This window comes from Mangifera indica, chromosome 15, assembly GCF_011075055.1.
Source record: "Mangifera indica cultivar Alphonso chromosome 15, CATAS_Mindica_2.1, whole genome shotgun sequence".
Classification (NCBI taxonomy): Eukaryota; Viridiplantae; Streptophyta; class Magnoliopsida; order Sapindales; family Anacardiaceae; genus Mangifera; species Mangifera indica.
In genome coordinates, this window is record NC_058151.1 from 11,878,686 (window position 1) to 11,904,969 (window position 26,284).

Below are 26,284 nucleotides of genomic sequence, written 5' to 3' on the forward strand. Positions count from 1 at the left end.
GATATAACTATATCAAACATATTATGCTTGTAACAAGCATTCCTTCCCTTGAAACACTCATTTATCATTTTGTGTATAAATTATATTATGCATTGTATGGACTTTTGTCGACCTTATACACATTTTAAAAATGTGTCACTTTTAAGTTGTTCTAGTAGACACCTGTGTCCTTTCATCACTTGTTTGTTTATGTGTATTGTGTGGATCATATCAGTGCAATTCTTCGTTTGATTGGAAAGCAACATGCACACTAGATCATCGTTAACAGACGAATGAGTCTTCAAACGTGAGTAAGTACCTAAAACCCTATATCATTGTTTTAAGACACATGTTATGCATATTAATGTCTTGTAAACTAATCTTGATTAATTGTAGATGAATATCATGCTATGTTTAAAATTAACACTATTTTTATTGATATTTTTAAGTCTATGATAGAGCAAACACGCTTGAGTTGCATCAATTAAACTAGCTAGCTAGGTCGCCGCCTTAATTAGGGGCCATAGGTGGTTACCCCTAACTCTTAGATGGTGTTCTTCCACAATGAGGTTGAGTGGCCTGGGAGATTGGGGATTCTGATATATAATTTGGGTATATAGATTATATATCATCATATGATTAAATAATTTTGAATTAAAAAGTATTTATATAATGATATATTATTTTTATACTAAAATTATGTATAAAAAATATGCATAGATAATATTATTGTAATTCCAAACATTACCCAAAATCTTAATTACTGAAATTAGCAACGGTTGCACCAGGAGCACAAGCCTTCGCAGCCGGGCTGGCCTCAACTTTAGGGTGGGGTTCCACTGGTGTCCCCAGAAGCTCTTCCGGCAACTCCTTAATCCCCTTCAAATAGAAAGTATAAAAAATCTTGAAAGGAAACACAATCTGGTGTAGTTTAACTTGCCCATACACTCCCTCAAAGATCCCCGAGCCGCCGGTCACGGCGAGATACGTGTCCTCGTAGGTCAAATACGCTCCCTGCACCGTCATGTGACCGTAGTCGCCGAAGGGAAAACTGTATATAGCTTCGTATCTGTCCCCTTTCTTCTCCGGTTTGTGTTGGATCAATATGCATATACCAGCCGTTATTCCCAGCCGTTTTTTCAAATCTCCAGAATATAACTGCAATTAGAAAAATGAAAACTGATTATTTTGTGGTAAATTGAAGGGTTGAAGATGGAGAAATGGCTTAAGATTTACTTTGTTGGTAAAGGGGACAAGATCACCAAGGGAATTGACCCAGAATTTCTTGCTTAAACGAAGATATTTTGGGCTGCCACGATCAAGCTCGTTGATTTCATATGCACACAATTCTTGAACTTCGGCTGCAAGAAGGAAATCAAACACAGTAATGTCATTAATTACATATTTTGACTTGCGAAGTATGTATCATGGAAACGGAAACGGAAACGAAAACAGAAACGCAAGGATATTCCAGAAACATTTCGAAATTTTTTATATTTTTGAAATACCCTCAAAATGTTTTGTACCAATTTCGAGGTGTTTTGGAAATAGAAGCATTTCGAATCCGTGCTTCCTAGCTTTTGGATATTGAAAAACAGTAAAAATACTAACAGGGTCTGTGATCATGATCATGCTCAGCCTGGCTTCTGCAAGTAAACGGCCTCTTAGATACTGAGAAATTGTTATAGCTTGTAATGTTACGGAGATTGAGGGCTTGAGTTTTGAGGGGTTGGTGAGTGAGCTTGGAAGGTACTGAAAATGAACATTTTGATGAAGAAATACAGGGTGATGTTGAACTGGCTGATTTCTTTGCAAGAGGGATAATTCTGAAAGGGGCGGCGGTTGAAGAAGCCATTGGTGGAGGAAGAAAGGAAGCTGTAATTCTCCGTAAGTTTTAATTTGAAGGGGGTGTTTGGATTGGTGAAGGAAAGTTGGATGGATTTATACAGAAGGAAAGAGGTGGCGTAGGAAGGGACGGTGGCATCTTTTGACTGTGGTCAAATGCGTAGATGGCTGTTCAACGTGTTTAAGATGTTATTTTGGACGGTGAACGTGTTTTTATGCATAACAATTTTACTCGTATCTATTTTTCTTATGTAAATATATTATTTTATTATTAATTTAAATAATAAAATTATATGAATATATTTTAAATATATATTTATATATTATTATATGATTAAATAATTTTTAATTAACATGTTTAAGATATTGGACAGTGAACGTGTTTTTACACATAACAATGTTACGTGTACTCGTTTTAAATACATAAATTTATAAATATATTAATGTATTAACATATATTTGAATATATTATTTTATCATTAATTTAAATAAGAAAACTATAAATATCCACTTTGAATACACATTTATATGTATTATCATATGGTTAGATAATTTTGAATTAAAAATAAAGTAATATTTAATCATATAATAACATATTTAAGTATATATTTATTTATATATTTAAAATATATACATATAATATTATTCTAATTTAAAATTACTTAATCATATTATAATATATTTATATATTTATTTATATACTAAAAATATATACATATAATTTTATTATTTTATGGGTAGAACAATATTAAAGTATATAAATTAATATTGATATTTGATGTTAATGTTAACTTTGTAACATACTTAATGGCCAAACGACTTATTTTTATTAAGGTTTAGTCTATTATTAAATTTTTATTTATTAAATTTTAAAAATTAAAATATTTATTTATTAGCTATTAAAGTTAATAAAATTTAATGGTATAATTATCATTTATCTTGTAATATTAAAAAAATAAAATTTTATCTTATTTATTTATTTAAATTTTAAAAACTAACAATTTCTCCTTAGTTTAAACTTTAAAAACTTAACTTTTCTCCTTTAAGATTGGATATAGCATGATCGTACATATATAAAGTCGTACTATAGGCTATTCTATTTTTACAAATAGACTTGACACAAAGACCCGTCACTATATGGGTCTTAGTCCCAACACAGCCCACAAGTGCAATGGGTTGTGCCAAAGCCGGAGATAGTATACCGCCGTCTTTATATAATATTGACTAATATCATTTTATCCTAATAAAATTAGAGTATTTTAATTAATTTCTCATTAAATTTTTTTTTTTATTTGTTAATTTGGGAGTGAACTAGAAATGACAACTTCACCCCAAATTTAGGGGGTCCGACCCTAACGGGGGAATTTTTTTTTATAGAAATGAGAAAAAAGACAAGAATGGAGACAAAAAAAATCCTTACAATTAGGAATGAGGATGCAGATGACCTCTTCCTATTTTGACCCTTTATATTAATATATTTACTTAAAATATTAACATATTTTTAGAATTTTACATTAGTTATGTTTTTCAAATTTATTTAAGTTTTTGTTGTGTATATTAAAACAGTTAATAAATAATATTTGTGACATTTGAAATAGTGATTCGGTTTTAATTATATTTAATTTTGTTATTTAATATATTTATGTTGTGTGTGAAGACTATGAGGAGAAAGTTTTTCTTTGTGGGTATGGAGCGAGAATTTTTCCTTGTGAGGACAAGGAGAAGATGGAGAGAGAATTTTTCTTCGTAGGGAAAAGACGAAGAATACCGTCATCCCTATAATGGGAATGGAGATTAATATTCCCTGCAATGATGGAAATTAGAATTGAGATCCCCTTCTTGTTGCTATCCCTAGAGTGAACTACTATTCTCACCAGAGACGTGAAGCAAGTAGAGAGATCATATCCCATTCCCATCCCTGTAATGACAAGACCTCAAGGGGGAAAGAGATTTGTTTAAGCTACTTTACCTCTTGTAATAGAGCCAAATATATACGGATCTAGACATGTCAATTGCGCTAGGTCAAAGGCCTGAACCAAAAGGGCCTAGTCTAACACTATAACATGTCGAGTCAGGTCCATGAGCCTTTTGGATCAAGTTGTAGGGTTTAATATTAGGCTGATAGACCAACCCAATCCAATTTAATACTACTTAAAAATTAAAAAAAAAAAAGGGCAAAAGCAAGGCTTCTGTGTAGAAGCCTTTAGTTGCTTCTCCTTATGGCAGAAGCGTTCCTCTGGTTGGCTTGTTTTATTTTTTGAATTTTTTTATATAAACAAATCCAAATATTTTTCATTTTCAATTTTATTTATAAATCTTATTAACTCTCTTTTGGAAACTAATTGAATTTATAAATAATAATTCTTTAGGTTTATAATTTCATTTTTATTATTACAAAATATTACAAATAGATTCAATGTCACATAAATTCAGAAATTTAGACGTTGAAGACAAGTAGATAAATGATATGATATATATATATATTATATTTATGTTTGTAATTATATAATATATAAATTAATTTATTTGTATTGTGTTATAAACTTATAATATTTTTTATCATGGAACTACAATATTCCTCTATCATAAGTGAGAGAATATAAATAAAATGTTTGAGATATTATCCTCAATTTTAATAATTAAAAAATAATTTGTGTTTAAAAATTTTAATTAAAATTTGAAAAATTGTTTAAATGGACCTATCCGATTAAGGTTTAGCTATATATATAAAGTCGAACCGATTTGATTACGGTCTAGCCCTATATATATATATAGGGTCAAACCTTGGGTCTTCAAAAATTCATGGGCCGGCTTGGCTCGAAGATCTATTACTGTATGGGCCTAGTGCTAGCCCATAAACCAAATAGACTGAATCGGAGCCGGCTCGGCCCGGCCCAACGCATTGACGTGTCTATGCAGACCCTATATATGTAGGGTCGAACTTTGGGTCTTCAAAAATTCATGGGCTAGCTTGGTTCGAAGACCTATTACTGTATGGGCCTAGTGCTAACCCATAAACTAGATAGACTGAATCGGAGCCAGCTCTGCCCGGCCCAACGCATTGACGTGTCTATGCAGATCCATAAGGATCCCAAAGCCCCACCAGGAAACGATAATGATGAAATGGAGAGGCAACGCTGGCAACCAGAAGAAGACGCCATTTTGAGAGCATACGTGAAGCAATACGGCCCAAAAGAATGGAACCTCATTTCTCAACGCATGCCAAAGCCTCTCAATCGAGACCCCAAATCCTGTCTCAAGCGCTGCAAAAACTACCTCAAACCCGGCATCAGAAAGGGCTCTTTAACCCCGGAAGAACAGTCGTTAGTCATTTCTCTACAGGCTAAGTGCGGCAACAAGTGGAAAAAGATTGCCGGTGAAGTCCCCGGAAGAACCGCCAAGAGACTTGGCAAGTGGTGGGAAGTTTTCAAGGAGAAGCAATGGGAACAGTTGCAGAAACAGAGACGGGATTATTCGGATGAAGAAGGGAATAATGTTGTTCGAGTAACTTCAGCGTCGGTTTCTTCGCCCGAAAAGGTTGCTCAGGGAAGGTACGATCATATTTTAGAGACTTTTGCGGAGAAGTACGTTCAACCGAAGCTGTCATTGCCGGATCCTGAACCGATTCTTTCACTTGGGTCGGGTCCTTCATCAGCTTCCAGAAATGTGCTTCCTTTATGGATGAATAGTCATAGTACTTGTTCATCTTTATCATCTTCAGCTTCTTCCACAACCACAGCTTCTCCTTCTGTGAGTTTATCTCTTTTTCCGTCTGAACCTCCTACTCTTGACCCGGTTGACATGACCTGGTTCATACCTGGTCAACAAATGGGCACCTTGATACAGTGGTGTAAGGAGGTTAAAGAAGGTGAACAAAGCCGGCTGCAACACAAGAAGGACGCAAAATGGAGACTGAGTAGATTGGAGCAGCAATTGGAGTCAGAGAAAGCCAGGAAAAGAAGAGAAAAAACGGAGGAAGCCGAGGCAAAGATTAGATCTTTAAGAGAAGAAGAAATGGCGTTTCTTGGAAAGCTGGAGAGTGAATATAGAGAACAGTCAACTAGTCTGCAGAGAGATGCCGAAAGCAAAGAGGCAAAACTAATGAAAGCTTGGTGTAATAAACATGTTAAACTGGTGACACTCATTGAGCAGTTTGGTGTTCACAGTTGCCATGGAAATGGATTCTGTATCCCAAATTAAATTAAGGATATGCTCTAGCTAGCCAAAGCTAATAACAACGAAATATTCTGATGATCAATATTGCATTTTAAATCAGCTTTTAGCCTTGTTTTTTTTTTTTTTTTCAAAAGAATGATCCTTGAAACCTTGATACTAATACTATTGTTTTGTTTGCATCTTTTACTGATGATAGTCCTTATTTCACCATGAACATGGTTGAGATAGAGGTGGAAATTTGGTCAACGAAATCGGGTAGTTGGCTCACCTATTTATAAATAAAAAGGAAATTTTGATATAATACAAGTTGAGGGTAAGTAAATCTCTATGATTGATAATAGAGTGAAGATGAGAGTAAATATATTTTTAATTTTTTCTCTTTTTGACTTTTTCTTTCTTTTACATCTTTTTTATTGAATTATTTAAAAAAATTTTAATTATTGTAATTATGATTTGAAATTTAATAAATATTTTATTATTTTTTTTACAAATAGGAAGGAAAAACTGTTGAAAATTTTTTACGCAGAGAGGAGAGAAGAATAAGAGAGAATTTTTTCTTTTTTTTCAAAGAAAAAATGGGGATTTTTCATCATTCTTTTATGGGGGACGGGGACAGAAAAAATTAAGGATGGAGTGGGGATTAGGTAATTCCATTTTTATCCTACCCGTTACCAACCCGGTTTAAACCAGTAGCATGAGATGATGAGAATTGTTAACGAATTAGGCAGAGTTAAAGGGGTTTGGGAACTTGGGATCAGTTAAACGTTGAAGAAAGATGGCTGTGAATTGAGGGGTGTCAAATCGTCGTTACATAAATGTTAGGGAAAGGAAAGCTTTGAGACACTGAAGGGGCGTTTAGTTTGGGTAATGTTTGATTACTAAAATAGAAAGATTACCTTGAAGATAGATTACTTAGAAGATTATTGAGTATAAATGATTACTATGTTTGATAAAATTTGATAGGTATAAATAATTATTGTGTTTGGTTAAAAGTAATAAAAGATTACTAGTAAAATATTTTACTTAAATGTCCTTAAATATAATTATTTTGAAATATTTTTTATATTATTTGTCATATTAATTAAAAATAAATTTATTTTTATCTCAAAAAATTAATAAATAATAATTTTTCTATAATAAACTCAAGATTACCCTAGTAATCTTTAAATACCTAAGGTGAAGGTGGTAATCAGATTACCACCTATATTACCTGTCACGTCAGCATTGGTAATAGAAGATTACTGTAATATTTTATTACTGACAAACCAAACAAAAAAATAAAAGATAAATTATCAAGGTAATCTTTAAAACCTTTAACCAAACGCACCCTAATGGGGATGGAAGAAAGGAATCAAAAGTGGTTGAAAAAAGTACAGGTACAGAGAAAGAGGGAAAGAAAGATGCTACGCTAGCTATTCAAAGGCAAGCCAATGCTACTTCGTACTCTGAAATGACTAATCACTGGGCACTGGGATAGCCTGCCACCCCACCCTCCTCTTTGACACTTTCGCCTGCTCATATTTTCTGTAAAAGATTTGCATTACAAATCTTTGAACGGGTAAGTTCAAGTATCTAATTAGTGAGACATTAGACTTGAAGAGGATCGATTTAAGTTTTCTGATGAGTTGATCTAAAGTTTTATTAGTATCTTTTTATATATAATATAATATATATCATATGATATAATAAAATATAAAATATATATATATATTATAAGATGTATTAAATTAATATTGATAAATTATAAATAAATTAATTTCTTGTATATTATTTCATATCTAAAAGCTTACATAAAGAGGTATTTATATATAATAATGAAAATATATATAAGGTATGAATGTTAATTAATGACTAAAATTATGACTGAAATCATACTGATTGGTTGTTGAAATTATGTTAATTGATTGTTATAATCAGGGTAATTGATTGTTAAAATCATGTTGATTGATTGCTAGAATCATGCTAACACCCCCCTCAAACTTAATATGGTAGAGTAGGGATTAATTTAAATTTGAAAATAAGAGACAAGAGTAAGGGTTCAATCGTATGAGGGACAAAAGTAAGGGTTCCATCGTGCGAAAGACGAGAGTAAGGGCTCAATTATGCGAAAGACGAGAGTCAAGGCTTGATCATGCGAGAGACGAGAGCGAGGGTTCGATCATGTAAGAGATGAGAGTAGGATCTTGATGAGAGTAAGGGCCCGATTGTGCGAGAGATGAGAGTAAAAGCTTGATCGTGCGAGAGATGAGACCAAGGACTCGACGAAAGTAAGGGCTCAATCGTGCAAGAGATTAGAGCAAACAGTCAGTTGTGTAAGAGACGAGGGTAGAGACTTGATCGTGCGAGTCATAATAACAGAATACTATGTATAATAGAACAAATTAAAAAATTGAAACTTTAAGAAAATTAAAAAAAAAAAACCTAAAAGCTTTTATATGAGAGCTAAATGTGGGTTTTACATTACATATTTGCATACTGCCTATTCTTACCTTCGACAGGATAAGAATCGCATTGATATTATGATGATTTAAAAAAAAAAGAGTAATAGTGGGAAAGTGGAATAGTTTAAAATAAGAGTTATATTATTTTTGTATTACATACAAAAACTCTCTCTCTCTCTCTCTCTCTCTCTCTCTCTCTCTCTCTCTATATATATATATATATATACACACACACACACACAAATAGTGTACATAAGGTTAATAAATATCTAAAAAAGAAAATGGATAATCTTGATGTCTTGATTTTAGGTGATGGATAATCTTGAATTTAGGGATTGTAAGCCAAATTAAAAGAAGTGAGTAATATTAACTTTAAGAGTTTTTGTTATCAAATACGATATAGTAGATATATTATATAATATGATACGATATATATTATTGATACAAATTGATATATTTTTTTAAAGAAAATGATGATATAGTAAAAGTGTATATGAAAAATTTTAAATTTTAGAGGTGTTTGTGATATTTTCTAAAATAATGATATGTTAATTATAATTTTTTAGTATTTTATTAATACTTTGATATTTTACTTTTTAAAAGTTTTATCATATGATACGATATTTGATATATGACAAGATAAATTAAGTTTTCGATACACGATTCGATTACTATAGTGGTCAATTTAGTCTCCAAGGGTCGGTATAATTCAAGTAAGAGTATTTGTAAAATATTATGGTTTTGTTTTTGCATTTTACAATCTAAAAAACAGTTTAGAAGTTTACAGAAAATAGATGTTGGGTTTACATATGTAACTTATATCACTTAATGATGTTAAAATAAGATGAATTAAATAAATTATGAACTTCTAACTCGTTAAGCTGCATTTTTTATTATAAAATTTAAAAATAAAATTATGACCAATTATATATATTTAAAACAGATACTACCTTGATAAACGATACATTAAATCAGGGATAATAAAAGTGAAACCCATACTTATTGGGTGAGCCCTGTCACCATGCCCCTAGTAAGAATCCAGGATTGGGCAAGATGGATGAGGCAAAATCTTAACCAACAACAGATAAATTGGGAAGAAAAAATATATTAAGTGATGACAAAAACAAGAGGGACGAGAGGTTTTCTCTCTTTTTTTTTTTTTTTTTGGATAATTAAAGTATTTATAGGCAAAAAAAAACAGGCCTTTCAAAACTTGAAAACAACTTAAGTTCATGTTATTTGAAGACATGATAACAAAAGTACGCTAAAATTTATGAGCATCATTTCATCTAATTAATTAATTAGGAAAAGTTTAGGTAAGAGTTGAGTTAAGGATGGATGTTCTAATTTATTGAAAAGCTCAGAGCAACACAATTCAAAATTATCAATTCATATGATAATATATAATATAATTTGTATATATAATTTGTATATATTTAAAATAAATACGTATAATTTTGTTAATGTAAAAAAGTTGTCAGCAAATCTTATAATAACCGTGAGACTCCAACATTCAACTTTCCTTTGCTCCTTCTAGTAACCAAATTACATTACAATTGTAATATTGATTTCTTGTAACTTCATTTCAAACAACATTGCTCTTAAGTAGTAGTTTGGATAATAAAAAAGTGAAAATTTTAATATAATTATCTGATAATATTTTAAAATTAAACTTTCAATTTGACTTGTTAAAAAAATTTTCAAACCACAACATCATAATCCCTAAAATTGGACAATTAATTAGTAACAATAATTGCTTTTGATCATGTATTAATATTCATAAAAACAATTCGAAATTGAAGTCCCAACTGATTTTTTTTTTTGTTTTCCTTCCTATTGGATAGGGTCCACCCATGACAGGTCGACCCGACCTAGTTTAAGAGGAACTGCCTCCTTATGCACAAAACATTATTTTTCAGAAGAAAACTCTTCTTCCCTCTCCTCTCCTGCAAAACCAATGCACAAATCTTGTCTCCCAAAATGAAAAGCAATACGTAAGCAAATGACGTCGTGAAAATAAATTAACGTCAACATCTCGTGCAGTATTTGAAAACGCTTCATCTAAATTTGAAACGGGTATGCAAAATCTGTGTTTATATAATTCACAGAATTTGATCATGACATATTTAATTATTTCCAACACTTCCCAAATGAATTTCATCTAATTTAAACATATGCATAGAGAGAACAAACCCGTATTGTTAATTATTTATTTAAGGAGGGAATATATATTAAATGGCAATATTTTGACAATTGAATTGAGTATCGCAACTTCTAATTTCCCCCCTCTATGAGTGGTTTGAGTGATGAAAGAATATACTTTCAAAATAAAAAACTTGAGTTCAAGTCCTATCTATAATATGTTAATATAGAACTCTTGATTTAACTGATTTAGTGATGTGAGTCTGATCATTTAACTCAAATTTATCTTTTTTAATATAATTTATTTAACCATAAAAGATCAACTAATTTAGATCAGGTTTATTGTTAAAAAAAAAAAAAAAACTCCGTATTGTCTCTCTCATCAAATATAACTTCTTCTATTTCAACTATTCTTATTAACAAATATACTCTTGATTCCTGAACACTTAATCTCCAGTATATTCCATATTCACAACTTTGCTCCATCTTCACTCGATCTTTCAGTCTTGAATCGACCTCCACCATTGATATGTCTCTTGATTTAGGTACTGTAGCATTCCTCTAGTCCCTAATTTGTTGTTGTGTTGAAAATGTGACATTATTGGTTGAATGAAGGTGTTGAAGTAGACCGTGGAAAAATTAAATAATGTTGTACAAGTTGTACCACTGACTGCATAAGAGTCTGACAAAATTAATTGGAATCTTTGACAATTGTGGGCAGACAAGACAAATGGGTTTGTAAATAGGCCAAAGGACTTATTCCCACCCCAAATATGTTGCTTTGACAAGTTTTCCATCTTAACTTTAAAAATCTTATTTATTCACCCATCGATAGTTAAATATATTAATTTTAAAGATAAAATTGTTATTTTTTATTTAATATTAAAAATAAACTTAAATTGGATTTCATTTCCCCCTTCAACTCTAAAAACTAATAATTTTCTCTCAATTCAAGTTTTTAAAAACAACATTTTACCCTCTAAAATTTCTAATTTTTTAAATTCAATTTTTCGACGATGAAGAGAGTTTTCCGGTGATCTCTAGGTAACGTTTCTTTCTCTCTGGTGTGTCCTCCTTCCAACGTTGTACGACATCGTCATTATCATCAACAAAGACAACTTGTCTTTATCTCTGATAAAGACGAAGACAAGGTCTTTATTGACAAAAAATCTATCATAGATGAAGACCTCGTTTTTGTCTCTGGATAAAGACAACATCACACAATATCAAAAGGAGGACACATAAGAGAGAAAGAGACATTGCTTAGAGATCGTCAGAGAACTCTGTTCGTCATCGAAAAATTGAATCTAAAAAATTAAAAACCTTTAGGGGGAAAATCTAATTTTAAAAACTTAGATTGAAAAAAAATTATTAGTTTTTAAAGTTTAAAAAAAATATAACTAATAGATTCAGTTAATTTTAACTATTTATAAATAAATAAATAAGATTTTCAAAATTAACAGAAACAAATTTAAGAAAACGACATACTTTAAGAGATAATAAGTCCTTTGGCCTTGTAAATATAGGCTCGGCGGGCATAGCCAATTTATCCATAACCAACAATCATGAATAATAGAGCTTCATTCAATGAAGGGACCCCTCTCTATTTATATCTTTCTTATCTTTAATTTCAATTTTCAAAGTTTTCTCTTCATACCTTCATTCTTTTCTTCTTTGCCAAATATCAATCTTCAGTACTCTCAAATTCGTTAGGGTTTTATGTCATTTCCTTTAAGATCCCTTACAATGAATCCTGGGTTTTTTGTCATTTCCTTTAAGATCCCTTACAATGAATCCTATCTGCTTGTTCAGAAAGTGGTAGATCCGTACCCACTTATCTATCAGGTGGGTTGTTTTTTTTTTAAAAAAAAAAAACAATTTTGGAAGGGAATCTTGCCAATGGCATTGCCGGTGGGACTTTGATATCTTTTGTACTTTTCAAGAAATTGAGTGAAAATATTACCGGCAATCTCATACGTGGAAAAATAAAATAATAAATTATGTGTTTTTATTTTTAATGTAAAAATAAATATATATTTAATTTATAATAATATTATATACATAAATTTTATACACAAATAATAATATATTACTATATAATTAAATATTATTTTATCTTTAAATTTTAATTATCAAATCATATAATGACATATTGTTATTTATGCATAAAATTGTGTATAAAAATTATATATATAACATTACTATTTAATTTGTGTTATCATATGATTGAATGATTTTAAATTATAAATAAAATAATATATATGTATTTATATACTTAAAAGTAGATATATATAATATTACTCAAAATAAAATAACCAATATTGTAAAACATATAAACTTATTTATACAAATTGATGTGTTTTGAAATTATATAATTATCAAATAATCCCTTTTCATCACAAAAAAAAGAAGTAAAATTATGATTAGGATTCTCTCCTCTTGTTAGGCTAATGAGTTTAATTTTCCGATATCAACATGTTAACATTCTCAACTTTATCATATTATGTTAAGTTTATATAGTTTTGAATATCCAATTAGGTATTTAAATAATGATTTAATGTTATTTTATCATTAATTTAAAAATATTATTATCGAAATATTTATTTGAATAATCGAAACAGAGTATACATAGTTTTATTGATTATTAAAACCTCTTAATTTTCTTCAACTAACATGTAAAGAAAACAACACATAATAAAGGTGCTAATTAATAAAAAATTATAACCCTAAACTCTAAACCTTGAAACTCCCGTCTTCGCAAAAGAGAGAGAGAGAGAGAGAGAGAGAGAGCATTAACACTAGCTACTCTTGTATATCTACAATTCTATCCATCTTCACAACACTCTAATTTACTTCTAATATTAGTTATAATTATTTACAACATAATATCAACTTGGTTCATCTAAAATGTTGACACCAAATAACCTAACCTCACTCATTGTTTCAACTGCTCCAACCGGGTTCTGTTCCTCACTCCGGTTCCCCATTTGATCATCAGAACCCGACCCATTTCTAGGCTTAGTATCCATGAAAAGCCTTGGAATCGGCCCAGCATTTGATCTCCAAAAGCACACAAAATCTCCTGCCTTCAAGCTTTTCTCCTTCACAAATCTGCTCCACCCTTTTGTCAACACATAACTCTGGCTGCTGCTCCAATAACAGTATCTCAATCTCCATATTGTCCCTGAATTATCCTCAAAATTCATCAACACCCCCTTTGAAGCAACCTCTGTGTTCAATGGAAAGTGCTTTTCAGCTTGTTGTTTTGGTATCACCATTCTGTTTAGCTTCCCCACATCACTGGGTGTCACCATTTTCTCAAACAACAAATCCCGGGTCTCCTCAAACGGATCCCGGTTGAACCCGGTCCCATGCCATGCATGATTCTGCTTGCTCTCTTCGAGCTCCTCTTTGTACGTATGCTTCCTCAACATGTCAACGATCTCCGCCTTCGAATGAGAGCTCAAGAAAAGCTTCTCCATATGATAATCTTCGTCGTTGTCAAAAGAAACGTTGAAGTTTGTTATTGCATTGTGGCCTCTGAACCTCACCGCTGCAATATCATAAACCCTAGCAGCTTCTTCTTCTTCAGTGAAAGTCCCTAACCATACCCGTTGATGCTTCTCGTATATTTGAGCTCCCCATCTTCCATTCGGCTGAGGAACGACCCCCTTGTATCTTGAAGAAGGCAGCTTTTTGGATTCTGCCTCATTACCATTTTCATATTCATCCATGTTTCTTAATCAAGAAAGTGAAAATGAAATGAAATATAAAGTAAAGTTTGGTTGGAAATTTTGATGAGGTGAAAGATGATTTATACAGCTGAAAGATTAAGAATAGGAAAGTGGGGTAGCTGATTGATGGGTTCACATGAGGATAAGCAGAAGCTGTTCTCCAAATTCATCCCCCCATGAAAGTAAGCTAGTTGTATTGGCCACATGCTAAGTCACCCAAGGTTTGATGAAATGACAATTTCTATCTTTAAGTTTCAAAAAGTAAAATTTTCACCCATCACTCATTTTCGATTGTGATTTTTGTTTTATTTTCTTGAAACTTATTGTTTTACCCTTTTATTAAAATTATAAAACTGCTATTAACACTTAATATAAATATCAAAATATCAATATATTCTTATTAATTTAAGCAATTTATCATTTAATCTTTCAAAAATATCAAAACTTTAATTAATCTTAAAATATTATATTTTATTTCATTTTTAAGAATTATAACTATTGTTTTTGAAACTATTAAGGTGTACATTTAGATATTAAAAATTTCAAAAAACTCAAAACTTTTTCTGAATTTTTAAAATCCTTTAAAATTTTATTAACATCTATAATATTTTCAAAATTATAATTCACCCCAAACTTATCAAATTTTGACAAGGACAGATAAAATAGAAAAAATTATGTGAAATAATTTTTATTTTACATAATAAAATTTATTAATAAAAATAGATAATAAATGAGAATTTAATTTTTTTAATTTAATGGACAAGAATTTGTCGTTTTTGTAAACTTTGGGTGTGAGATAGTCGTTCGACCAAGCACTGTACTAGAGAAGACTGATTTGATCCCCAGGTCATGGCCTTTTCCATATTGTCACTTTATTCAGTCTTATCTTATATTATTTTTATAATAAAGTTTTCATTTCATCTATGTGGGGTTCTGTTTGCGGAGTCTCTGGAAAAAGGAGGGAAGATATTGGTTGAAATTTCCAAGAATATAGAGAAGTGAAGTAGTACTTGACGCAGAGTCAACACAGTCTGAGTTTCTGACAGACGGGCGTTGTCTTATTATCCAAGTTCAAATTCTCCAAGTACATGGGTTCCATGATGGAATCACAAATTGCATAATCCAAAAGGGGGTTCTGCTGTACGTTCATGCACTTGGCAAAGCTAAAGGGCTTTGGTATATATTCCAATTTCATCTTCCACATCTCTATGTACTGATATTATTGCATAAATAAGTGCAAGTTGTTGGCTTCTGCATATGCTTCTTAATCTTCACAATTTTAATCATTTATCTTCCATACCTTGATATAGAGACTGGTGAATAAAATTTCCAATTTGAATGATTTGCTACTGTAAAAGTAACTTTCAAAGCTGATACTTGGTTGAATCTTGCGCAATTTCAACCAGATTTTATGTCAAACGGGAGAGAAATGAAGGGAGAATATGTTGGTGACTCAAGCTCAGCAAAAGAGGATGTCAAAGACAAAGAAGGAAGGACAATGATGGGAACCTAGAAATTGAAACTAAAGAAAGGGTGAAGTTGAAAATTTTTAGAAAGTTGGGGGTGGCTAAAATAAGAAAAATATAAGAGGTTGCTACAGGACTTTAGAGGCAAAAAATCAGTTTTTAAATCTGAAAAATATAAGAATAAGAAAAAATTATCAGTTTTTAAAACTAAGATAAGAAAAAGGAGATAAATTATTTTATTAAATAAAATTTTTAAATGATAATTTTATCTCTGACAATAATAATAAAATTTAACAGATAAGTGAATCTTAAGTGTAAAGTATAAAATTTGAATCTCATATTAAATTTATACGATTTTGAATTCTTTAATTTTAATAACTAACTTTTATGGTATGATTCTCTTAAGATTCATATCATTTGACATTCGGTATTTTAGGATATAAAATATAAGATATAAAATTTATATTTCATATTAAAAAGTATAACTTTTAGTGTGGAATTTAGGATTTTTAGTTCACAGATATAAAACTTGAATTTCATGTTAAAAAATATGAGTTTCTAATATGAAATTTATATAATTTTGACTTTGAACTTTCCAATTTTAATTACTAACTTTTAAAATATAGTTTTTTTAATATTTATATCATTTTAATTTACTAACTATTTATTAATATAGAAATATCAATTATTTTTCATAAAGTATCTTTTTCTAAAGAGGCTTTTGATAATTTATTGAGATACTTTTTTAGTACTTTTATAAGTGATAATTTATTTATAGATTCTATATATAAAAAATAGTCATTGTAAAGGTGTCAATTGGTAGTGTTGGTGTTGGTGTGATCTGTCATGCTAATGGGTTAGGTCAACCGGTCAGGATTTGAAGGTCCATGACATAACCTAACAGTCTTTAGACTGTGCTAGGTCCACTTAATTATATATTTTTATATTTTTTTTCTATTTTATTTATTAATGCTGTTGGGATTTCACATGTTAATTTTTTGGTTTTACCCATTAATAAGTTGGATTTCTCGTATTAATCTTTTGTATTTACTACAACATTAATAACAAACAATTAATAGGTTTGGGTTTACCTTAATAATTTATTATTACTTTTTTAATTTTATATAACATTAATAAATAATTTAAATTTCGCATGTTAATTATTCTAACTCCTCATATAATAATAAATAATTAATATTTTTTAAAATATAGTAAACTGTATTGGGCTAGGCCGATTAAGATATGAACTGTTATTGTAGTATGTTGCGTAAAAAAAAAAGGGTCTAGGATGTACCGTAACTTGACCCCCTTGACATGTGATATCTCAGTCATTTTGATAATTATTTGAACTTTTGAAAAGACCAAAGGACTTATTTCCCCCAAAATATGTTGATTTCTTAAGTTTTCTCTTATTAATTTTGAAAATCTTATTTACTCACTCATAAGTGGGAAAAATTAACTGAGTCTGTTACTCATATCATTTTCTCTTCTAAACCCTAAAAACTAACATTTTTTTCTCAATCTAAGTTTTCAAAAATTGTATTTTTTCCTTAGGGTTTTGAAACTTTCAGATCCACTTCTGAAGATGACTGACGATCTACAAGCATCTACTCTTCCTCTCTGACGCCTCCTTTTTTCAATCGTATATCTTTTGACACCATGTGCCATCGTCGTTGATGAAGACGAATCGTTTTCTTTCAGAGATGGAGATGCATTGTCTTCGTTGACAATAATACCACACAACATCGGAAGATGCATAACCAAAAGGAGGAGGTGCTAGAGAGGAAGAGTAAGTGTTTGGAGATCGCTGGTTATTGTCGAAAAAATTAGATCTGAAAGTTTGAAAACCCTAAGGGGGAAAATGTTATTTTTAAAAACTTAGGTTGAGAAAAATTGTTAGATTTTAGGATTTAAGGAGGAAAAATAAAATAAAATTTCAGTTTATTTTTAATATTTTAGATAAAATAATGATTTTACCTTTAAAAATGTTAAGTTTAACTGTTTATGAGTAGATAAATAGGAATTTTAAAGTTAACCAAGGAAAGTTGGGAAATCAATATACTTTGGGTGGGAAATAGTCTTTTGGCCGTTTGAAAATGTAAACCCTGGCCATTAGGCGGCCAAATATCACAATTTAGCATTTAATATAATAGGTAATCTCTCTTGCCTCAGAGGCCTTAGGAAAACATAGATGGGATGTAACTTTTTCTGGGCCTTCTTATGGGCTTAAATGTTGTAACTTCTAAATTTTTTTTTTTTTTAAATTGCAAAATTGTGATTCAGCCGGATTAAGATTAATATTTGATGAAGAAATGAATAATAAAAAAATCTTTTTTAAACCCTAATCAGTAAAACAGTAAATTATTTACCTTCAATTTATGTTTTTATTTAATTTATTATTAAACATGTTATTTTAAATTTTAAATTTAGTATATGTTTACCATACTAAATACGTATTTTTACTGTTTTATAAATTTTTTGTTTTTTAAGACCCTCTAAAGTGTTAAATTGTTTTTTATATTTTTAATTAATTACCACAATACCGTAACTATATAAATGAAAAAACTTAATTTTTTGTCATTCAAATCTCTAACGCATAATTTTACATTTTCAATAGTATTATAAAGATGTTTCATGGATCTCCCATACACGTTTACTTTCTTAACTCAAACATCAACAAATCATAATATTTTGCTAATGATTTGATAAAAATTCATGAAATGATAATTTTTTGTGATGATTGAATCTTGATTATATATTATGTGATATTATATTTAATAGTCGAGTAGATACTTTACATTTAAATTGTTATATTGATTTTAACCAGAAAATTTATAAAAAGTGCTAGAATTATAATTGATATTGTCATATTAAAAAAAAAACGTATTATTGGTAATGTGTCATATTAAACCTGTATATATATGTTTTGTATTTTTTTCATATATGAATTTTATGAGTTTTTTTAAATATATTTTTTACTATTTATCATGTTATAACCGTATAATTCATATATTATTATTTTTTGTTTCCATATTTACTAACTAGAGTTTAAACTTACAAGATAAAAAAAACACTTTTGAAATAGAAAACACAAGCTCAAAATTTATATTTTCGAGATTTCCTAAGTATTATAGAATATGATAGTCAAATCGTATATTATATTGTATATAAAAAACCTAATATTTTATATCACATCAAATAATATGTTTTTTAAAAAATAAAATATTAATAAAATAATAAAAAATTATAATTAATATATTATCATTTTAAAAAATATTATAAACATTTTTATAAATTTTAAATTATTTATATATAATTTTATTGTACCATTATTTTTTTTTAAAAAAATTATTAATAATATATATTATATTATATTAATTTAATATATTTTATAATATATATAATTCTTTATTAAAATCGTATCATATCGTAAGAAGTGAATTAATAGTATAATTAGTTACTTACAAAGTCATTGAGTGAAAATGAAGGAACAAATTTCTCAGCCAGTACGTTCATCCAGGTACACAGAATGCCAGCTCTCAAGATTTAGTGGAATCTCATGCTTAACTTAATTAAAATTAATCCGACTCCAATGCAACAGTATGCGTTGAACCGTACAATTTAGTAACGTCCGTAATCTTTTGAATTAACCAAGACAAAGATACGGTCATCAATTCAATGTAAAAAAAAAAATAGAATTAATCCCATGAATTAATCTAATTAATCCTACAATTAACTTGAGATTAATTAACGGAATCGGAACACCGACAGAGAGGCAGGCAGGCGCCAGGCAGCATGTCCCTCACGGGATTATCACGTGCCGACCATCGTACAGATTTGTAATTTTCTATTACGTGCAAAGAATTGCCAGCCAGGAGGAAAGAAACCGCCCCATTTTATTTGTTAATCAAGTAATTAATTCTAATTGTAAATTAATGTTCCTTGTCTGCTTTAATTGAAACCCCTTTTCAGCTTTCTCTTTTCTTCTTTCTTTTTGTGTATAAATTGTTTAGTGACTTATGACCCTACCTCACATGACTCATCTATCCTTCATAACCCCGATAATGTTATACCAATCAAACGATACAGATATATTTTTAGTATATAATTCATATATTTAAATTATATATTATTATATGATTAAATTATGTATTATTACACAGACATATCATTTTTATATTTAAATTATTTATTAAAAAATATGTATATATAATATTATCCAGTGATCTACTTACTCATTAATTTTTATAAATTTAGATTCTTGCTATGTAATTAGATAATTTTATCTTCTAAAAAAGAGATATATGGGACAGATTCATCCAAAGTTTGTTAGAAATTTTTTCAAATATGGGCAAATATTAATGTTGTTTTAATTTGATAAAACCCTGATAAATATATACTCTAGTGAATTAAGTTTTATCGACATACTGTGATTCATTATGTCGAATATCTCATCCACTTTATATATAAAATTTGGGTTATTACAATACAAATGTGAGTTATTAATTGAGTTTATTGGACTTGTGATGAGAAGACCTAATAAAATATCATAAAAGGAAGTTAGGTTTCCATTTTCCAATACTCACATGGAAAACACTCCATTAATATATTATCATTCTAGGAGTATACGAGTGGAAAGACTAATTTCATCAGATCGATAATCAATTAGATTCAATTGATATCGTATTGATTATGATGTATCAAATTTGTTAGAATCTCTAAATCATTTAATTTCAAGTAGTCTATAGCCTTTATGTGTAGAAATTTGTTGTGATTTATTTGATTAATCGCATGAATATATTATATGAATTTGTGTAATTAACCTAACAAAGTCTACATGAAAATTTGTACTAAAACTCTTTAGTCGTATCAGCTTTGAAGAATTGAGGCATAAAAAGGGCGTACAATGAAGCCATAATGTAAGGGGGAAGACATATAACAGTGCTGACTGCATTGCAGTGGTTTTGTAGTTTCGCCCCATATAATATTTCACTTACATAAATAAGCATAAAGTCATGCAATCTTAATATGTAGAATCTATGTACATGATATAAAATATTAAATTAAAATTTTAAAATTATAGAAATATATGAAATATCATATAATCTGAATCCATAGAGCTCTCAAAATTATCTACATTGACGTAATTGATTTTTCACTTATAAAACCATTTTAAATAAAAACATTTAATAGGTAAAACTATATTATATAGATTTTAGAGAGAAATTTAACCATTATATTTTAAGTTATTAGGCACTATCAAAAATTTAATAAATTTTACAATCCATATTAATGTTATCTAACTAGATAAAAATTGTAGTTAAAGTGATCCCGTATGAGAATTTTCAAACACCCAATTGATGGAGAAGCATGTATATTTCTTGGCAAGTGTGCATATTAAAACATTGACAAATTAAAGAAGGATAATTCTGAATATAATTATAAGCTCAGAGTTGGCTGCAAAGAGACTTGAATACTCCAGGAAGTGAAGTACAGAAATAAGAATGAAGATTAATGGAGACTGGTCCAGGTGCAAGCCCTAGAGAAGTTCCCGACGTGAAAAGAGGAATGGGATGAGCACAAGACAAAACATGTGGGATTTTTATGCTGTAAAATCCCATTTCCCACTTCAGTTTTTGTTGGGTTTAAACAAGTCACTCAGATTCTCTCTGCAAATTTATTGAGTTTTGAGCCTCTCTCATAAAACTATTCCTCATTGTCTCCTTCTTTGTCTCCTTCGCTTTATGCTATCGAGGATGAAAGAAAGAAATACTGCTTCTGCTTATTAATACCTCAAGTTATGAGCTGTTACCAACGTTACCTCATACGAATTCTCCATTTTATTTATTATAAAGACTGATCAAGTCTCATTTTTATATTAATCTCATGCACAATCTCAGAGATACAGAAGTTATAAAAAGAGTTGCAGAAATAATTAGTCTGTCAAATAATGCTTTTTGAGACACCTCAAAGGATTGTTTGTTACATTTTATATATTTCCTTATAAATAAAACAATATATATTTATTTTAGTATATAAATAAATATATATTTCATATATTATTAAATAATTAAATAATTTTAAATTAAAAATAAAATAATATTTAATCATATAATAACATATTATATATATACTTATTTATATATACAAAAAAAAAAAGACATGTATAACATTATTCTTCCCATAAAATTTAGAAAATGAGAGCTTTGAGAAATAGAACTTTCATAAAAGATTTGGTAAGTTTTTTGAAAAACAAAGTAAAAATATACCTAAATATAAGTACATTGGTGTAGTGAGTTAATAATGCATTATCATAAAATAGTGCTATGTGTATAAAAAAATTTGTATAAGTTTGTGCATTTGTAATGATATATCACTATATGATTGAATAATTTTAAATTAGAGATAAAATAATACTTAATCACATGATGATATGTTGTTATTTATGCATAAAGTTATGCACATAATTTTATTGGTTAACATACAGTAAAATTATGTATCCCTATTTTTAAGTACCCAAATGAATATATTAATGATATGCTCGTAGACGATTAAATTATTTTGAATTACAAATAAAATAACATCTAATCACAGGATAACATATCATCTGATACCTAGTTGAAAACTTAAAATTGGATACATTATTTTAAGTATTTAAATAGATATTTAGATGATGTGATATTATGTAATTGAGTGATTTTAAATTAATAATAAAATAATACCTAATCATATTATAATACAAATACTCAATTAGATAATCAAAATTAGATGGACACAACATACATACATATAAATAAATAATATATATATATATAAAATCACTTAAGACTAATTTACTCTTTTATTACAAATGAAGTGATCTTTAACTTGTAAAAGAAAAGAGCAATCCCAAATAGGACGCTAGTGTAAATAGGAATTCAACAAGAATGAATGCTTAAAATAAAGAAATAATGAAATTTAGCGGTGGATCAACAAGCTACAATTTTAGGGTTTATTAAACATTTTGGCCATGAAGAGATAATAATTGGCGGTAAATAATAATAGCATCGTGGCAATTGTAATAAGCAATCAAACAAGAAATGACAAGGAAACATGCAAGCTTATTCGAGAAAATATGATAAACATGGTGAAGAAAACATGGCAGATGGGCAGGCCAGTGATAGTGCTTAATTTCCAAATATCTAAAAGGCCAAATGACTATTTCCCAATCAAGGTTTGATAAAATTCAACCTCTCTATCACTAACAATAAAAAATTTAAACTTCTACCTATGAATTGTTAAAATTAATAGAAATAGTTAATTTTAAAGGTAAAATCATCATTTAACTAGTAATATATTAAAAATAATAAAATATTATCAATTTTTGGCCACTCTCTCTTCCTTTTTCGATGTCTGAACCAATTGGCTTCACTCTCTCTCCCCGTTTTTGGCCATTCTCTAGCGTCTTCCTTCTCACTATGAATCGTTTTCATCTAGTGATGAAGATGTCTTCATCATCAAACAAGACGATTCGTCTTTGTCACTGGACAAAGATGGGGATGAAGACAATACATGGTAGGGGAAAACATTAGAGAGAGAGAGAGAAACCGGTTGGTTCTAACACTAGAAAAGAAGGGGGAGAAAAACCCTAAACCCTAGGGGAGAAATATAAAATTTCAAAATTTAATCTTGAAGAGAAATTATTAGTTTTCTAAATTTTGGGAGAATGAATAATGTTTTATTATTTTTACTATATTATTAGTCAAAAGATTATTTTACTTTTGAAGTTATATAATTTTGTTAATTTTAACACTTATGGGTGAGAGTTTGAATTTTTGATAGTTAGTGGGTGGGAGATGGCTTTGCATCAAACCTTGCGTGGGAATCTGTCTTTTGGCCTATCTAAAATTAACCTCTTAAAATAGTTGAATTTTTTCACCATTTTCCATCAATGGCCGACCAACTCTCTTGGTGGGTGAAAAAAAACCCTCTTAAATTTGGTGAAGAAAATGACGTGGCACTCTGTCAGTAGAGTTTTAGAGGGCCTGAACTCTTCACTTTCTTCTCTCTTTGGACCACCAACACCACCATTCTCTCATTATATAACCACCCTCTTCTCTTTATTCCATTTCAAGCATTTTCAGTATCAGCTAGCTCCAGCTTTATCTCTGCTCAAGCTCCTGGCTTTTTTCTCTATTTTACTGAGGAAATGGAGATGAGAAGAAGCAATGCGACGTCGTCGGTGAAAGAGTCGAAGAAGAAGGTGTCATGCAGGCGGCTTGGAGGGTATCTTAAACAACAGAAAGGAAGGGTATACATTATCAGAAGATGCGTAGTGATGCTCCTTTGCTGGCATGACTAAAGTTCAAGTGAAGAAGAAGAAGAAGAAGATATATAATATATTCATAGATTGTTTCTTTGAATTTGCAGAAATAGTTTGAAGCTCTAGCTATTATTTCTTTTCTTCTTCCCAAATGTAAATAGCAAAGATAGGCACTATTACATGAATTTTCCACCTAGAGCATTTGTTATGTACATGGAAATTACTATTAGAATCAAAAGCTTGGTTTAAGATTTAATTACAGGGATTTATTCTTCATTTTCTGTTCATATCTTTGCTGTTTTTGAAGCTTAAACATAAGAAAAATGGCGTAAAGAGGTTGAATAATGAGCTCAAATAAATAAGCTCGCCGGTGGGAATTTTCTTGGTGTTAAATATTAATGGAAACAACGAATCCCACATACATGTATGAGCAACTAGATTTTCATGAATTCAAAATTCTGCAGGTTATCATTGAAAGAATAACACCATATTTACATATATTTTTTATATAATTTATATATACAAAATAATATATTATTATATAATTAAATATTATTTTATTTTTATTTTAAAAATTTTAAAATTAGAGTTAAGAGGAGAGAAATGGTGTCATTAACGTAGGATCCATTTGCAGAGGTCTTGTCAATCAAAACCATGGAATTGCGTGTTGAAAGAATTGGTGCTCTCACATGTGTGTTTGTACGAGTTGATAAGACAGTTTTTAAGTTTTAATTTTAATTATATATAAAATTAAAGATTTTAATTTTAAAATATTATCAATAAAATTTAAATTATAATTTTATTTATTTATTATTCAAATTATCTATAGAAACATTATGATTTTTTTTCATCCCTTTCTATTTTATATATATATATGTATATATATATATATATTTATATATATTTTTTCCCTATTTTAATTGACATTATGATTACATCACTGCCTTCCTCTGATACCCTGTTCTTAATTTAAGAATTTAAGAATTTGATTTTTTTTAACATTATTATTTTTGGAATTTTATTTTATAAATTTAGTGACACCAAAAATTTTATATAGAATAATATTATATATAAAAATAAATTATATAATTTTTTTTGTATATAATCTAATATAATAATATTTAATTGAATAATTTTAAAATAAAATAAAAATAAATTATTATATTATCCAATCATAATCTATCACTTCAAAATATGTACAAAAGGTGATGTCATTTATTTATGTACATAATTTTATTTTTTTTTAACATGATTATCATGTCTAATTTTTCATTTTAGATTTTAATTACAAATTAGGAAATTATATATTTTTTTTGGAAAATATGATAATTAACTAAATTGAAGATCACATTTTATTGACATGGAAGGAATCTAACAAAAAACAGTAGTGGGAGACATATGGTACCATAGATTATGGTCTATAAATTGCCAACAAGTTTGAGCAGTTTAGTCTATCTTACAAATTAAATTTGCATCATTGGTTGTCGATTCAATTATGGAAGTCGAATTATATATCGTATTATGTATAAAATATTTAATTTTTTTATCATATATCAAATATCATATTATCTCATATGATATGAGTTTTAAAAAATAAAATAATAAAAAAATTGATCGTTTAATTAGAGTTCAATTAATAAGATTATAATTTTAAAAAATATCACAAATATTCTTGAAAATTTAAAATTTCTCATATACACCTCTATAATATCATCATTTTCTTTAAGAAGTATATTATATGATATATTTATCATATTGTATTAATTTGATACACCTCATAATACATATCATTTTATATCTGTATCATAAGATACTGATAACGATGATTTCAATCTTCAAATATTTTTTTTCAAAAGAATTTTTTAATTAATAATTTCGTCCTTACCTAAAATATATATTAAGAAAAAACCCTAGTTGAAATTTGTTTAGGCTGTATTTGTAGAAGGGAATGACCTAATTTTGAGCTTTCTCTTGTCTGTGTAGACATTGTTTAGCTAAACTGATGACTAAATGAAGAAGTTGAAAAATTAAATTTTATGCAAAATTAATAAACTAAATTATGGAAATAATTATTTTTCAGTGTGATTAGGGGCCAGGCATGCATGTACTAACAAGAAACATTTGTGAGAATTAAGACAAGAAATTGGGTCCTGATAAGTACCCAATAATTCATTGTATTTGTATATGATGGAAAATGCA

The 26,284-nt window shown here is 28.9% G+C and overlaps 4 protein-coding genes across 4 annotated transcripts; 2 read left to right on the plus strand and 2 right to left on the minus strand.

Annotated features, from left to right (window-relative positions):
- Positions 1 to 676: 676 nt before the first annotated feature.
- Positions 677 to 1,884, minus strand: LOC123197606 (allene oxide cyclase, chloroplastic-like). The gene is made up of 3 exons (XM_044611933.1): positions 1,591 to 1,884; positions 1,216 to 1,340; positions 677 to 1,137 (listed from the first exon to the last, which is right to left on the minus strand). Exons 1-3 carry the CDS (start codon positions 1,832 to 1,834, stop codon positions 736 to 738), a joined length of 771 nt encoding a protein of 256 aa, XP_044467868.1. The 5' UTR covers positions 1,835 to 1,884; the 3' UTR covers positions 677 to 735.
- Positions 1,885 to 4,818: 2,934 nt separating this feature from the next.
- LOC123197501 (protein rough sheath 2 homolog) lies at positions 4,819 to 6,082 on the plus strand. Its single transcript, XM_044611822.1, has one exon. It carries the CDS (start codon positions 4,819 to 4,821, stop codon positions 6,022 to 6,024), a length of 1,206 nt encoding a protein of 401 aa, XP_044467757.1. The 3' UTR covers positions 6,025 to 6,082.
- Positions 6,083 to 13,416: 7,334 nt separating this feature from the next.
- Positions 13,417 to 14,453, minus strand: LOC123197700 (AP2/ERF and B3 domain-containing transcription factor RAV1-like). The gene has a single exon (XM_044612036.1). It carries the CDS (start codon positions 14,315 to 14,317, stop codon positions 13,472 to 13,474), a length of 846 nt encoding a protein of 281 aa, XP_044467971.1. The 5' UTR covers positions 14,318 to 14,453; the 3' UTR covers positions 13,417 to 13,471.
- A 9,382-nt stretch (positions 14,454 to 23,835) lies between these two features.
- LOC123198217 (small polypeptide DEVIL 3-like) lies at positions 23,836 to 24,341 on the plus strand. The gene has a single exon (XM_044612882.1). The coding sequence runs from the start codon at positions 23,972 to 23,974 to the stop codon at positions 24,122 to 24,124; it is 153 nt and encodes a 50-aa protein (XP_044468817.1). The 5' UTR covers positions 23,836 to 23,971; the 3' UTR covers positions 24,125 to 24,341.
- The last annotated feature ends 1,943 nt before the right edge of the window (positions 24,342 to 26,284 follow it).